This window comes from Suillus plorans (assembly GCF_016647745.1).
Source record: "Suillus plorans strain S12 chromosome Unknown HD556scaffold_55, whole genome shotgun sequence".
Classification (NCBI taxonomy): Eukaryota; Fungi; Basidiomycota; class Agaricomycetes; order Boletales; family Suillaceae; genus Suillus; species Suillus plorans.
The window spans coordinates 280,659-294,641 of record NW_024537439.1 but is presented as its reverse complement, the minus strand read 5'-3'; the positions used below and the strand labels follow the sequence as shown (position 1 = coordinate 294,641).

Here is a 13,983-nt window from a genome sequence, read left to right as displayed (position 1 = left end):
TTATCCGACACTTATCCAACACTTATCCGCTCAATCCGACATTCATCCACTAACCTGATGCTAACCCGACGTTGTCCAATGCTAATCCGACGGACCCGACATTTCCTGCGCATCAGACCCGATATTTTCCCGCGCACTTATCCTCCCTATGTCCTGTCCTGTCGTATCTATCCCCACTAGGTGCGCAGTTATCTGTTTTCACATCGCTAACACTGTAGACCGTGTTATTACATGTCCGCAGTACCACATGTCTTATTACATAGGACATCGGACCCGAAAATTACCGCTACTACTTTCGCCTATAGCGCTCCGAAATTCTACATAGACACTATATATTTTACATGCCTCCTACTTACTTATTTACCTTTCTACCTCCAAGTAGGAGGAGGTCATTAGATATTCGTAGTTCTTGGTTGAATTCCACAAATATCATCCTTTCATTATCCGAAACACTCCGAAAACACTGACAGTATCCCACCATTCACTATCCCCGACATTCTTTACATTCCCGACATTAATCCGAGGTAACCCGACGAAACCTGCTAACCCGAAACCCGAAAACATCGGACCCGACGTTTATACCTTCGGACTCTGTTTCCCGTGCTTCGGACTATCTTCCTTTTAGTATCACTGATTATTCTAATACCTTACAGTGAACCCCTCGGGTCGAACGCACTTGTCTACAAGTATAGCAGACTAGGACGCACAAGATCATAACATTATTATATTGCTGGTTACTTACTTTGTATAGTGTCCAGCAATTGTTGTCTCGTTACATCGTACCTGGTAGTGCAACCTTGAAGTGTTACTCCCCCTCCTGAAAAGGTTTCCTCAAGCTCATCAGCTTCCATCATTGATCCTAGCATGCTGTCTTCTGCGTGGACCTCATGGACTGCTAACCCCGAGGATCTTAACACGGCTCCTAACCCTTCGTCTAGCTTCAATTCCTCAAAGACTGCTGAACCCGACCCCTGGGCTGTTGATATCAATGACATGCTTGACGCTAGAACGGAAGAACCTAAAGAGGGTGAGTCCTTCCATAGAACCGTCAGAGCATTACCATTTATTTGATTATAGGCCCACTAGCTTGGTTAATGAACAAAGAATTCTCCTCTAAATTCACTACTTATCACGCAATGCTGAAAGTCTCACCCTCCTTCATGGGAGGCAGGCTACACAATCGATTTGTGTCGATGGCATGTCCTGACCCCTTCCTCGGTCAGAATGGACCCGCCCCTGAAGGCTATGTTGCAGTGTTCTGCTCATCGAATGGCACAGGCGCTGTAATTCAGCATTATCATATACCTGCCACGGATCTGAGTCCAGCCCCCCCCCCCCGCACAAAAAGAACCAACAGTGTATTATTCTGGACAGAAGTCATCACGGTTCTATCTGCGATATAGCTAAGTGCTACCTCAAGAAGAACACCGTAGATATTACAATCACTCCGTCGACGTTAATCAGTTTGCATTTTGATCAGATTTGCCTTGTAGAGTAGTCACGCATGATTATGTAATACTATGTACTATCACCCTTACCAAGTGATATACTGAATGTCCGACGAATACTACTGTACCACCACTGCACTACTGTACCATTGTGTTATTTATTACCTTACAAAGTAATATACTGAATGCTCGCTGGATGCACGACCAGCGCCCATGTCATTTTCTCATGCATAAAACTTCTCATTTTCCTATCACATTTTGCCATAGAAAAAATTTGAGATTAAACTGCCATGGGAAATGCTTGACATTATATAATATTTTGCATTCCATTTTTTTGCGTCGAAAAGTTTCTATTTATATTTTTTCACAACATTTCCATATTTGTATTGTCATTTTCTTGGCTGAAAAACCTGAAATATTCTCGAGGACTTAAAATGTTTGTCAAAATGTGTCACTTTGCACTGCCATTTTTCCGTTCATCAAAATTTCCTGTTGAGCTGAAATCTAAATTCAAAGTGAAAATCCCTCATACATCAATCCCATTTTGATTCAAATCTTGCTTGCATGAAAATTCCGAAACCGCCGATGTGTCAGATGGCCCATCTCACTTAGAAGAATCTCAACTTTGGGTGTCCATGTAACACAGAACATATTTACTGAATTATGTGCATCAGCACATCCCAAGGTTTCATTTTCATCCATTCTGGCCCATCTGTATATCCTAAGATATCATTTTCATTCATTCTGGCCCACTCATGCCTCCCCAAGGACCCTTCACATACCCATCCCAGACCATCTGTATATACTGGCATTCCAATACTGTACACATTCCAGCCCATCCATCAGTATCAGATAGCCACATCCATGTAGGCCCACCAATTCTAGCTCAGATGACCTGTCTTACATGGATGAATCTCAACTCTGGGTGTCTGTGTAATATGGAAAATATTTACTGAATTATGTGTCTGTATTCCCACATGTTCTGGCACCATCATGACAATGGCAAGATTTGAGTACTGAGTCAAGAAACATAGTTATGGTGTAGTTAATTAGGCATTAGTGGAAGCAAATTCTGTTCCCATTTGACAAACTGAAATGTTACATGTGACATAGGGCTAATTTCCCTGCCAACATGACCTTCTGTGATGTGTGAATACTGTACCATTTCATTCAATTTGATAGTGTAGGATATGAAATAAGCTATAGCGCCAGCTAAAGTGGCAACACCCGCTACCTGTTTCGGCAATCGTTTCTCTCGTTCATTTTTATATTGTAAGGTCGTAGACATGTCAGACATAGTTCTGATACTCTCGTTCATTTTCATTTCATACGACTCATGCACCTACTCATTACATTGTTGAATCTGACTCACACCCATCATTTACTCCTCGCTGTCTTCCTCCCTCACTCTCTTTCCCAGCTGGACACCTGCCATCGCATTTGATGCACGCGACACTGACTGCGACACCCCCAAGTCACCTCTGCTTGGCTGGGTGCCCAACGGTTCCATTTCGAGCTTTGACTCGTCCAAAATACGGATAGTGTGTGCGTTGAGCTGATAGACCTTCATTGCAATTGTAAGCCATTGTTCTTCCGAGTGATTTGAACTTACCCGTCGTTCTTTCCAGTTGAATGCGTGCAATGTGGCCCTGATCATCACCAAAGTCCCTCGTTTGAGTTCCCCATACCAATTCTGGGGCGGGATAAGCTTGTTCTCCACATTTCGTATGTCAAGCTGCTGAAGCTTGGCATTCACATGCTGGAATAATTCGCCTCCATAATCTGGCAGGGCTGTTGGTTCATAGAAATCGTTGGTTGTGATGCTGTCTTCTTTTGCATTGTCCTTTAATCCAGCATCTGTAGAGGATGAACTTCCAGTCGCTTTTCCATCTGCACTATCACCTCCGCTATTGAGCGCCCTCTTCGTGATCCTCGCACGCTTGCCCTGCATAGCTTGTTGTGTGCTCTTGGGTACCTTCAAAAATGTTAGCCGCATTGGTCGAACGATTCCATGCACTTGACCTACCGCATACAATTGCTCTGTGCTGATCATGATAAACTCTGGCGCGCTTGATGTTTCGGTACCTGCGTTTGCGGTCCACTCTTTGATATTCATATCCTTATTCTTCCTTTTCAGTTCCTTGATGTTGCTTTGGATGACGTCGTCCAAGGTAGCGATTTGATTCTCGAATGCGACGTACATCATTTCAGTCGCCTGCGTCGGTTTTCCTAATGCGAATACACCCTTTACTCGTGCCCTGTCATCGATCACATTGGGCTGGTCCTGATGTCAGCTTTGCAACATCATAGTATCTCGATACTTACAGTATCTGCTGTCCCGACGTAATGGTTGCCCATGGCATTTAATTTCGTACCGTATGCACGAGGCATTACCTCTCCAACCAGAACTGTCTCATATTCCGCTCCGTTTTCTTTGCACCTGTAACCAAAATTCCCAGTGTGCACCTTCATGTCTCGAACAAAGTCGTTCTTATACGTGGCATCTCCTAAAGATACGCCCTTGGGCAGTGCCATGAGTTGCTTCACCACTTCATCGTAGAGGCCTCCTGCAACGTGTCTGTTGTAGCAGGGGGGATCGACGTCCATTGAATGTGATTGTGTGAGTGAGGATCAATGAGAACCCGGTGCTGGCGCTGAATGACCGAGGTCATGAGCAACTGGAATAGATACAAGACAACGACTCAAATCAGTATCGAAGACGACAGAGACAGGGAGACGGCCGATGAACGAGGTCATGATGGTGAGAGCGCAAGAGGGGCGTATCGACAGCGATGCAGTGATCAAACAGGCGAGAGCTAAAGGCGGTGTAGAACGATCGATCAACACAGCCTCATTACCATCTAAGGCGAGAAAGAGAGGGGCAGCAAGATCGTGAAATCTACCGCCAAAACGTGAAAAATAGCGAGCTATAAGACCCACTCCCTAAAGGTAGTGGGAATTTTATAGAATACAAAAGGAGGAAATGTAGCAATGAGAATATTGATTGCTACCACCAATATTCAACAATAGCTTTTGATAAGTGTTGCAGCTGACCAGGGTAGTGTCATTTTATTGTCACTGTAAGCCCTGCAATCAGGGTGCCATCACAGTCTACATAAGGAGGATCACTAAAGCCAAACATGTCAATAGAAACTTAAAGCACTAGGAGAAAGGAGACTTACACATTCATTAGCCAATCATCCAACTGGTGTTCAACTGCAATTAAGCTCTTTTTTGGTTCAATACCTATGTAGTGGTGCAATAATCTGCCAGAGCAATAAAGTAAATGAGTAGATTTCAGTGCCTTGGTTTTGATGAGTGGGAATGATAAACATACCCCTCAGGTACCATTGGTTCACCCAAATATGTTAAGTCTAAAAGTAAGGGTCTCTGGGTTGCACAGCTTGAGCAAGGAGGCCTGCTGTGAGCCTGAATTGCAAGTTTGGTGTTGGGATACACTGGCAAACTAGGTTCCGAAAGACCATACTGAACACACCAACTTCCTTTTGACTCCATACAAAAGCGCAACACCCAAATACGTCCTTGGGTGTTTATATCAGTGAGGAACAAGTCAAAATGACAGACCACACACCCTGGGCAACAAATTCTACTGCCAATTTCTGTCTAATACGCAGGCGTTTCTGGAACATCCTGAAGACAAAATGAGCAAAGAAATAGTTTTCGCCCATGCCATGCCCTTCATGGACTTGAAGATCATCAAGCGAACAATTCGCTTCACTGGATCCATGCCGCGACACCTTGATCTCATCTCACAGACAACTCAACATGCGTCTCAAAGACCCATCCTCGGCTGATAGTACACAGTGGTGAGTTAAATAACACACTCTCAGGACATTGTGTACCATGCACTTATGATCAACATTGTCCCCCAATTTCAGCTGCATGAACAAATCGTGGTCATTGACTATCATGCATGCAAGATGCAAGTCGGAAGAGCAAGCAGGCGAGAATTTGGAAATGAATTTAGTAAACTCCCAAAGGGCTTCTCGCCGGTTGTTTATAATCGTCCAATACAGCACCGTGTGATCTTCGATATTGGGTTCTTGGATGAGGTTGGAGAACTCTGCTGCTCGGAGAGTGGCAGCACAGGAAGTGATAATTGGCGCCACAGAGGAAAGGGTGAAATCAGGAGAGGAGACGATTTCACGGATGCGAGATAAAACTGAGGCACGCTTGGATTGTGGGAAGGAAAATACCGAACATTTGCATCAGACGGAATCCACTGATACAGATGTAGAAATTGGATCATAAGGGGGAGGCTTGTCGGAGACGCTAGACGCCCTGTCATTGAAGGTTTTGGTGGCCATCACACGTAGAGGAGTAAAAAGGAAACAGAGTTGAATAGGGGCGTGCGACATCTAAGAAGTAAAGTGCGATGGTTGCGGGAACGGTCGGGCGCTCGCATGGCTTTCGCCTATTTCGCTAAAGGCCACATGGGAGCGCTTAGCTCGCTTAAACCTCTTTTTGGAAACTCGCATGGTTTTCTCGCGTGAATGTGTGAAAAATACTTCTAAATTGAGATTTCAAGATGAAAAAATTCTACGGAGTCCGAAACGCGATATAGTGGACAGTAATCCTCACGCTTACTGCGCCGCGGGTACAATAGGGACAAACAACTCACTTTTCCTACCATGGGGGAAAGGCATCGAGCATAACAAAAGCAATAATAGAAATTTGGTTACATTGGTTACACAATTTGGTTATACAAATCATTACACACTTGGCTGCTGCTTTTGAATAGAACTCTCAAGTTAAATTGCCTTCCCCTGCAGCCAAGTGTAATAAAGTGCAAAACACTTTTTGTGGGTGTCATTTCTTATCAAAACAATGATGAAAATTTTGACTTATTAATGAGTTTAGGCAACTCAAAATTTTGCACTTGCTAAACAACTGTTTGAATAACATAACAAAGATGGCTCAAATTCCTATTCAGTGAGTCACTGACTATTGATATATTGCTACATGATGCTAATCATATTTGCACATTACATCATTTTTAGAGATGAACAGATAACCCCCGAGCGTGATCGTCAGTCACAACGAGAACACGATAGACTTGATCGACTTCAAATGACTTCTCCTGCCAGGCGCAATCGTCGCCATGCTGCTCATGACAATCAGGACAGACCCTTGCCTGTTATACCACAGCCGAATTTTATGCCCGCCAATGAGCCACAAGCAGGTCCTGTTCAACAACCTTTTGCATGGCAACCCCCTGCACACATCCCATATCAACCGCTACCAGTCGAGCAGTATTCTGGCTTGCCACGAAATGCCATTGCACATGTGGAGCGTGCTCATCATCTTCCTCCTGTTGATTATAATGCACGCTTGAATGAGCAAATGAATGCAGCTGGAAACAACAGACGTCGTCAGCGTAATCTCTGTCGTCAACAGGATAGAGATGAGATAAGACAGCAGGCACAGGCAGAGCTCATGGCAGCTGGAATGCAGCCTCCACAGGTGCCTCACATTCCTAATGAACCCGCTCCTCCTGTTCTTGCTCCTGCCCCCCTTGCTCCCGCCCCTGCTCCTGTATATGGCCCCATTCATTATGAGGGTGCAGTTGGTCCTCACAACTTTGAAAATCCCCTCCATTACTTTCCACCCAATCCTATACCACCTCCGCCTCCTGAACATAATTATCATCAATTTAATGTTCAGTTTCAGCATCATTTGGAGGAGGAGCGGATTAGAAATGATTTGCTTCAGAGACAAGCACAGGAGGAATTTCATCGACAGCAGATCCAGCAGCAATTCCAGCAGCAGGAAGCTGAACGTATTCGTAGACAAGCTCAAGAAAACTTGGAGGCCTTTTACTTGCAGCAGCAGGAAGCTGAGAGGCGCAATAGAGAAGATCAGGAGGTTCATCGCATACAGCAGGAGGAAGCTGAGCGGGCTGATAGACAGGCTCAGGATATTCAGCGAGCAGGTCAACAGGCAGAAGAGGAACAACATCGCCAGGAGCAGAGGAATCGTGAGCAACAGGAGCGTCTTGAAGAGGCATTGCGCGAATATGATAATCCCGCTTCTCAGCAGCAGCATGAAGATGACGAGGAAAGAAGAAGAACTCAGGAGCAAGAACGTCGCCGGCAGCGCGATGCAGAGGATGATGAAAATATCAACCAGGCGCCTGTCCGAAATATCCCTATCCCAGATGGAGCTCGAGCATACACAGAGCCCATTGATCGTCACACTCTCGGTCCTCTTAATGTGGAGTGCCCCAACTGCCATGCCATGCATTTTGCATGTGAAAGACTCACCAAATCATCTGCACGAAATCCACAGTTTGGTACGTGCTGCTTGGAGGGAAAAGTCAACCTTCCTCCCTTTCCAGCATGGCCACATGAGCTGCAACAGGCATATGGAGACAGAACATTTGTCTCCAAGATTCGCCAGTACAACAGTGCTCTTGCATTCACATCCGTAGGCGTCACCATCGAGGATAGGGCCCTTCAAGGCTCTGGCCCAAATGCTTTTCGTATCCACGGATCTCTTCACCACCTTATGGGCAGCCTGATTCCCCCTGAAGGTATTCGGCCTTCATACGCTCAAATCTACATTTATGATCCTGAACGTGCCACCGACATCCGCGCCAACCAACCAGGAAATGAAGGCCTTGATCGTCGTATTCTCAGAGAGCTCCATGATATGATCTATCGGAGTCATCCATATGCGGCTCTTTATAAGCAGGCCTATCAAGTTATGAGCGAGAAGCCTCCAGAGCAGCACACAGAAGTTCGTGCATGCATTCACTTTCAGCAGGGCACAGATGGTCGAAGATATAATCTTCCCACTGCTGATGAAATTGCTGTGATCATTCCTGGAGATGGATCTGAGGAGGTATCCGACAAACGAGATATTGTCTTGCGACTTCAAGGTGGTCAGCTGCGACGCATCAGTCAGCTCAGCCATGCATACTCGACCCTTCACTATGTCCTTCTCTTTCCTTCTGGTGAGGAGGGCTGGCACCTTGGAATACCTCTCAACATCCCTCAAGGCGGATGTACACGTTCAAAAGAAGTGACCCAGCTGTTATACTATGCCTTCCGTCTTCTCCCCCGCCCCATCCATATCGATAACAACAACATCTTCCGTGGTGGAAGACTGTTCCAGCAGTATGTCGTTGATGCTTGGGCTTCCATTGAACAGAGCAATCTGAATTGGGTCACCAAAAATCAAAAAAAGCTTAGGGCAGACTGCTACCGAGGCCTGGCAGACAACATCCTTAATGATGGCACAGATGATCTGGCTCAGACAGGTCGTGCAATCATTCTGCCATCATCGCATACTGGAAGCCCCCGCTACATGCACCAGTTGCTTCAGGATTCCTTGGCCATTTGCCGTGCCTGCAAGAAGCCCGACCTCTTCCTAACAATGACTGCAAATGGGAGTTGGCCTGAGATCACTGAAAACCTCCTTCCAGGTAAATTTTAATAATTGATTTATGATGTTGTTGCTAATATTGCTTATGTAGGTCAGAGCGCTGTGGATCGTCCAGACTTGGTGGCTCGCGTCTTCTACCAAAAGCAACAAGCCCTCTTGAAGAAGGTTCGCAAGGGCTACTACGGAAAAGTTGCAGGATTGGTGTACACCATCGAATATCAGAAGCGTGGTCTCCCTCACATGCATCTGCTTATCTTCCTTGACTCAGACCATAAGATAAGGACTGTGGAGCAAATAGACTCCTTCATCTCTGCTCAGATACCGGATAGAAATGTGCACCCGCAACTCTATGAAGCTGTATCAAAATACATGCTCCATGGCCCATGCAGTCTAGAGCGTTGCTTGGAGAATGGACAGTGCAAAAAGCACTTTCCAAAGTCTTTCTGTGATCAGACATCCTTGAAGGATGATGGCTACCCAGATTATGCAAGACCAGACAATGCGCACACGATCCAAAAGAATAACGATGTCTTCACCAATAAAGATGTTGTTCCTCACCCTCCAGAACTGCTGGTTCAATTCAACTGCCATATTAATTTGGAAGTCTGTGCTTCGATCAAATCTGTCAAGTACGTTCACAAGTATATCTACAAAGGACATGACCGTGCCACTTTGGAGATGGAAGGACCGGTCGATGAGGTCAAATCATATCTTGACTCCAGGTATATTAGCTCGATTGAGGCTGCATGGCGCATCATGGAAAATGATATGCACCTTGAATGGCCTGCTGTCTACCGCTTGCCAGTCCACCTCCCAGGTGAACACATGGTTGTCTATGATCCTGACGATAATCCCGAGGAAGTTGTCGAGCGTGCAGCAGCAAAGGAGACTCACCTCACTGGATGGTTCAAAGCCAATGCTGATGAAAACATGGTGGCAGCTGGAGCCTGTGATCTCCTCTACCAGGATTTCCCCTCAAAGTTTGTGTGGCAAAAAGTTGCTTGGAAGATACGTCAGCATGGAGTTGCAATTGGAAGGATGTATTCTGCTGCCCCCGGCTCTGGAGAGAGATCTTATCTGAGATTGCTTTTGACCGTAGTGAAAGGTATGATTTCTGCGATGATTTGTATGAATCAAACTTAATGTGTTTTTTCAAAGGCGCTACCTCCTATGAACACCTGCGGACTGTCGATGATGTTGTCTGTGAGACTTTCAAGGACGCATGTCAGCTCAGGGGTCTGCTAGATGATGATAATGAATGGATTCAGTGCTTGCGGGATGCCTCTCATATGTGCACTGGATACCATACATGAAATCTATTTGCCATCATCCTCCTCTTCTGCAACCCTACAAGCCCTGACGACCTTTGGAACCGCTTCAAGGACAATCTCTGCGATGATCTGCGCCGTCGTCTCGCTCGCATGCCATTCAACATGCCAGATGCTACTGAGGAGGAGGTCTATGACTATGGTCTCTATCTCATCGATGGAGTGCTTCGCAAAAATGGAAAGTCTTTGGATGCCATTCCCCACATGCCTGTCTCTCAAATGGCAGCAAGATGGGGGGCCATGGAGGGTAACCAGTTGATTGCTGAGCAGCTCCAGTACAATCAAGAAGAGCTTCAGCAGGTGGTGGATAGAGGAGTTCCTTCTCTCAATGAAGAGCAGAGGGCGGTCTTTGATGTGGTGGTCGATGATGCAATGCATCGGGATGAGCACAGACCAGGACATTCATACTTTGTCCACAGTGCAGGTGGATGTGGCAAAACATATCTCTGCAAGCTCATCGCTTCAAAACTCTGTGCTGAAGGCAAGATCGTCCTATGTGTGGCTTCCTCTGGAATCGCTTCTCTCCTCCTGCCAGGTGGACGTACAGCTCATTCGCGATTCAAAATCCCTATTTGTTACGACACCGGCGTGTCGTGTTCGACCAGGATAGTTCTAACAGCAAAGGCTCGATAGAGCGTTCGTGTTGCTGAGAGTCGTCGGCTCCTTAAGATGATAAGGAGTTGCGTACGCTTGCGTAGCTTGCCGGTTGACAAGGCTTGTCAGGCTTTGTCGATGGGCAAGGGGTTACGGGCGATGATAGCGGTATCGCTCACAAGGCAAGCAGGTAGCTTTTAGCAAGTCAAGTGAGGTTCAAGGTAAAACCTAGTAACCTGGTAAGATTAAAGTAAGGAACGTCTACTTTAATCCTCGTCCTTATATAAGGCTACTCTATCGTATCTAAGCTCAGCCTGAAGCTGGGTTCTAACCTGCTTATCTATCGAGTCAGAGATAACGTGCATGAGGCAGGCTTCTATCTAGGATAGGACCACGAGGTGTCCTTCTATCAGTGCATGAGGCAACACGAGGCTTGCCTTCTATCTTGATAACATAAATAGGTCTTCTAGACCTATGTCGTCATTGTGTTGTCAGCAGTCCAGACTGCTTATCTAAGCCGGCAGTTGCCGCTTATCTTCTTCTATCGTCTATGGCCTACAGGCCCGGTTATCGTCTATGGTCTCCGAGGTCTCTGGGTTCGGGTACGTGTCGCTGCCTTCGCAAGGCAGGCAGGGGTGGCAGAGGGGACAGTGTAGTTCACTGTAACATTACCCCATTACTACCGTCAAAGTCACCGGCTTTGACTATCTACGACATCTTCCATCGTCAAGGACGGCAGCGCCGGTTTCGTGGACGTGGAGACGGATGGTGCGGAGGGAGTTTCAGGGTCAAGGGACAGTTCGGTGGGATGCCGAAGTTCTAGGTCCGCGAGCGCCTTGTGGTTGTGCTCCCAATCTGAGAGAGCTTCGAAAAACTTCTCTTCATCTGTAAACTCTTGTAGGACAATACGTCCGTTGAGTCCAGGACAATGTATGGACAAATGGCTGGGTCCGAGTTCATCGCAGATGCAACAAACATAATCGGGACACTTCTTCCAATGATGTCCGTATCCTCCGCAGCGCTTGCATGGCGTCGAGCGGGTACAATCTATGGTAGCCTTTCGTTTTCTAGGCAGGCGTACCGGACGGATTTCTTCTTCATTGGCCTTTCTGGTTTCTACAATCTTAACAGCTTGGTTCGCGATGTCGGGGAAATCAAGCGGGAGTAGATGGAGCGCGAGGCCGCGGATCCGTTTCTGGAGATGAATGACGGCGAGTTTCTTCGTCTCTTCGTCAAGGTCAACACGATTGGCTACATCTTCCAGTAGCTTCGTGGTTCTTATGATGCAGACAGCAAGGGAGGTGCCTGCTGCAAGTCTGGCATCTTGCTCACCAAGGATGTCGTCGATCACTTGGGAGTACGCGGGTGTTAAGATAGCTGCTTCATTGAACGCGCTATTCTCAATCGTTCTGAGGATACGTCCGTAGTCGGAGTTCTTCAGTGTCACAGTGACGGGAGAGTTTTCTTCAATAGAGGTCGACATGATGGAGGTTCGTTTGAAAGGATGTTCGGGGAAGTCAGGGTTTATATCTTCTTCCAGATCGTTTCAAGCTCCGTTTGATTCATGCTTATCTTTTGTTTCTTTAACTCTTTATCTCCTATCAAAGTTCAATCGTGAGGGCTTATCGATGCCTCGTTTTCGCTATCAGAGGGAAGTGCCGTGATAGGTGCGTTCTTTCCTTTATCCTTTGTTGGTTATCAAGGTTCAGGAATCTTCATCAGAGGGTGTTGGTTATTGCCATGATGGGTCGGGTTCTCGAGGGTTCCGTGGGCTTGCAGGAGTTTCCAAGGAGTTCATCTCTTGATAGTTTAGGCTCGTTCCGGAGGTTCGTTTCTTCTAAATCTTTCGTTTGAATATGATCTTGTGTGTCATAACGTGGGATTGTCGAGGAAGTGGTAAAGGGGTCCCGGAGCTTGCAGGAGTTTTCCAGGGTTCGTCCTTTCTTCTAGTTTCACGTCATTTCGGACGTTCGTGCAGTTTAATCCTCATGCCGGAGGTTCTCTAGTTTTAGGTCATTACGGACCCATATGAAAGTCGGTCGGAGTCGCGTCGTGGAAGAGATGTGTCTGGGTCTTGGTCGTGGAACGAGAATAAATCAGGGATTTTACCCCCTTAATAAGCCGTTTAGTCTACCATGACTAATCCTCTTTCAAAAATCGAGGCCGTCATCAGGGCCTTCATCGTCGATCTCGTTTCCTTCTTTATCAACCTTTCGCAAAGCATGCGAAGTGGGTGCATCTTCGTCTCCGTCCTCGTCATCCTCGGAGTTTTCCATGTCCGTGAAGCGGACAAAACTCGGTTCGGTGTCGTCTTCTTCCTTTATTCGAATTCCAGCACTGCATCGTGCTTCGTTGTCGTGAACAAGTTTCTGGTGATGCGCTTCTTGGATTAGCGCGATTCGTTCCAGGAACATATCATGATCAGAATTTGAGGCAGGAGTAGGGTCTGGTTCGGATGATAGCGTCATTGCTTCATCGTAATCGGAAGGAATAGGTGCTGGGGTGACCGTGAGGTTGAGGGAATTCGGTGCGTGGGTTTCATCGGCTGTGTCGGTATCATCAGCCGGACTTTCATAAAACCTAAGTTTCTTGGCTTTAGGTGCGTTCGCCGTTTGAACGGCTCTTCCTTTTCCGAGAACGGATATCGGTTCTCCAGAAAATTCAAATCTCTGAGTTTTTGCTGGTTCAGGGGCCAGTCTGGGTGCCTTCGCGATAGGCGGTTCTTCGTTCATCACAGCTCGTCCCTTCCCAAGGACCGATGCTGGCTCCGCCGAGAATTCATATCGTGCGGGTGCGGGATCTTCAATCTTCAGCTGAACAGCTGGTACAATCATCTTCTTAGGCTGTTCTGGGATAACATAGTCCGTTATCAGAGCCGGTCTGAAGAATTTCTTCTGAGTTGTCTCCGGATCAGTGGCCGGTTCCTTCTGTTCATTTCTACGGGCTGCAAGGTCGATTCTTGGCAGCGAGTTCTTCTTCGTCACGGTTTTAGCGGGCCGTGGTGCTTTCGTCGGCGCAAGGCTTTCATAGGCCATCGATGCGCGGGAGGTGCGTGAATCTATCGGGGATCCCGATCTCTTTCTTTCCACGGCTACCTTCTTTTCTTCTTTCTGGAAGAGAGGCGTCTTGCCATTCCTCTTCCTGTCGGAGTCAATCTCCTTTTCCTTCTTTCGGGAATCTACGGTGCTCTTAAGAGTCACCGTGCC

The 13,983-nt window shown here is 46.7% G+C and overlaps 4 protein-coding genes across 4 annotated transcripts; all 4 read right to left on the bottom strand.

Annotated features, from left to right (window-relative positions):
• Positions 1-112: 112 nt before the first annotated feature.
• On the bottom strand, positions 113-995 carry HD556DRAFT_1311078 (uncharacterized protein; the record flags this gene model as incomplete). Its single annotated transcript, XM_041300491.1, has 6 exons — positions 113-212; positions 365-408; positions 469-539; positions 583-610; positions 677-696; positions 743-995. 6 exons carry the CDS (start codon positions 993-995, stop codon positions 113-115), a joined length of 516 nt encoding a protein of 171 aa, XP_041156914.1.
• A 1,834-nt stretch (positions 996-2,829) lies between these two features.
• Positions 2,830-4,055, bottom strand: HD556DRAFT_1243241 (uncharacterized protein; the record flags this gene model as incomplete). The annotated part of the gene is made up of 4 exons (XM_041298354.1): positions 2,830-3,012; positions 3,061-3,423; positions 3,475-3,726; positions 3,774-4,055. 4 exons carry the CDS (start codon positions 4,053-4,055, stop codon positions 2,830-2,832), a joined length of 1,080 nt encoding a protein of 359 aa, XP_041156913.1.
• Positions 4,056-4,429: 374 nt separating this feature from the next.
• Positions 4,430-5,827, bottom strand: HD556DRAFT_1395711 (uncharacterized protein; the record flags this gene model as incomplete). The annotated part of the gene is made up of 7 exons (XM_041303683.1): positions 4,430-4,576; positions 4,631-4,714; positions 4,786-4,990; positions 5,041-5,186; positions 5,223-5,254; positions 5,330-5,641; positions 5,684-5,827. 7 exons carry the CDS (start codon positions 5,825-5,827, stop codon positions 4,513-4,515), a joined length of 987 nt encoding a protein of 328 aa, XP_041156912.1. The 3' UTR covers positions 4,430-4,512.
• A 5,641-nt stretch (positions 5,828-11,468) lies between these two features.
• Positions 11,469-12,260, bottom strand: HD556DRAFT_1446680 (uncharacterized protein; the record flags this gene model as incomplete). The annotated part of the gene is made up of 1 exon (XM_041307136.1): positions 11,469-12,260. The coding sequence occupies one exon, from the start codon at positions 12,258-12,260 to the stop codon at positions 11,469-11,471; it is 792 nt and encodes a 263-aa protein (XP_041156911.1).
• Positions 12,261-13,983: the final 1,723 nt, after the last annotated feature.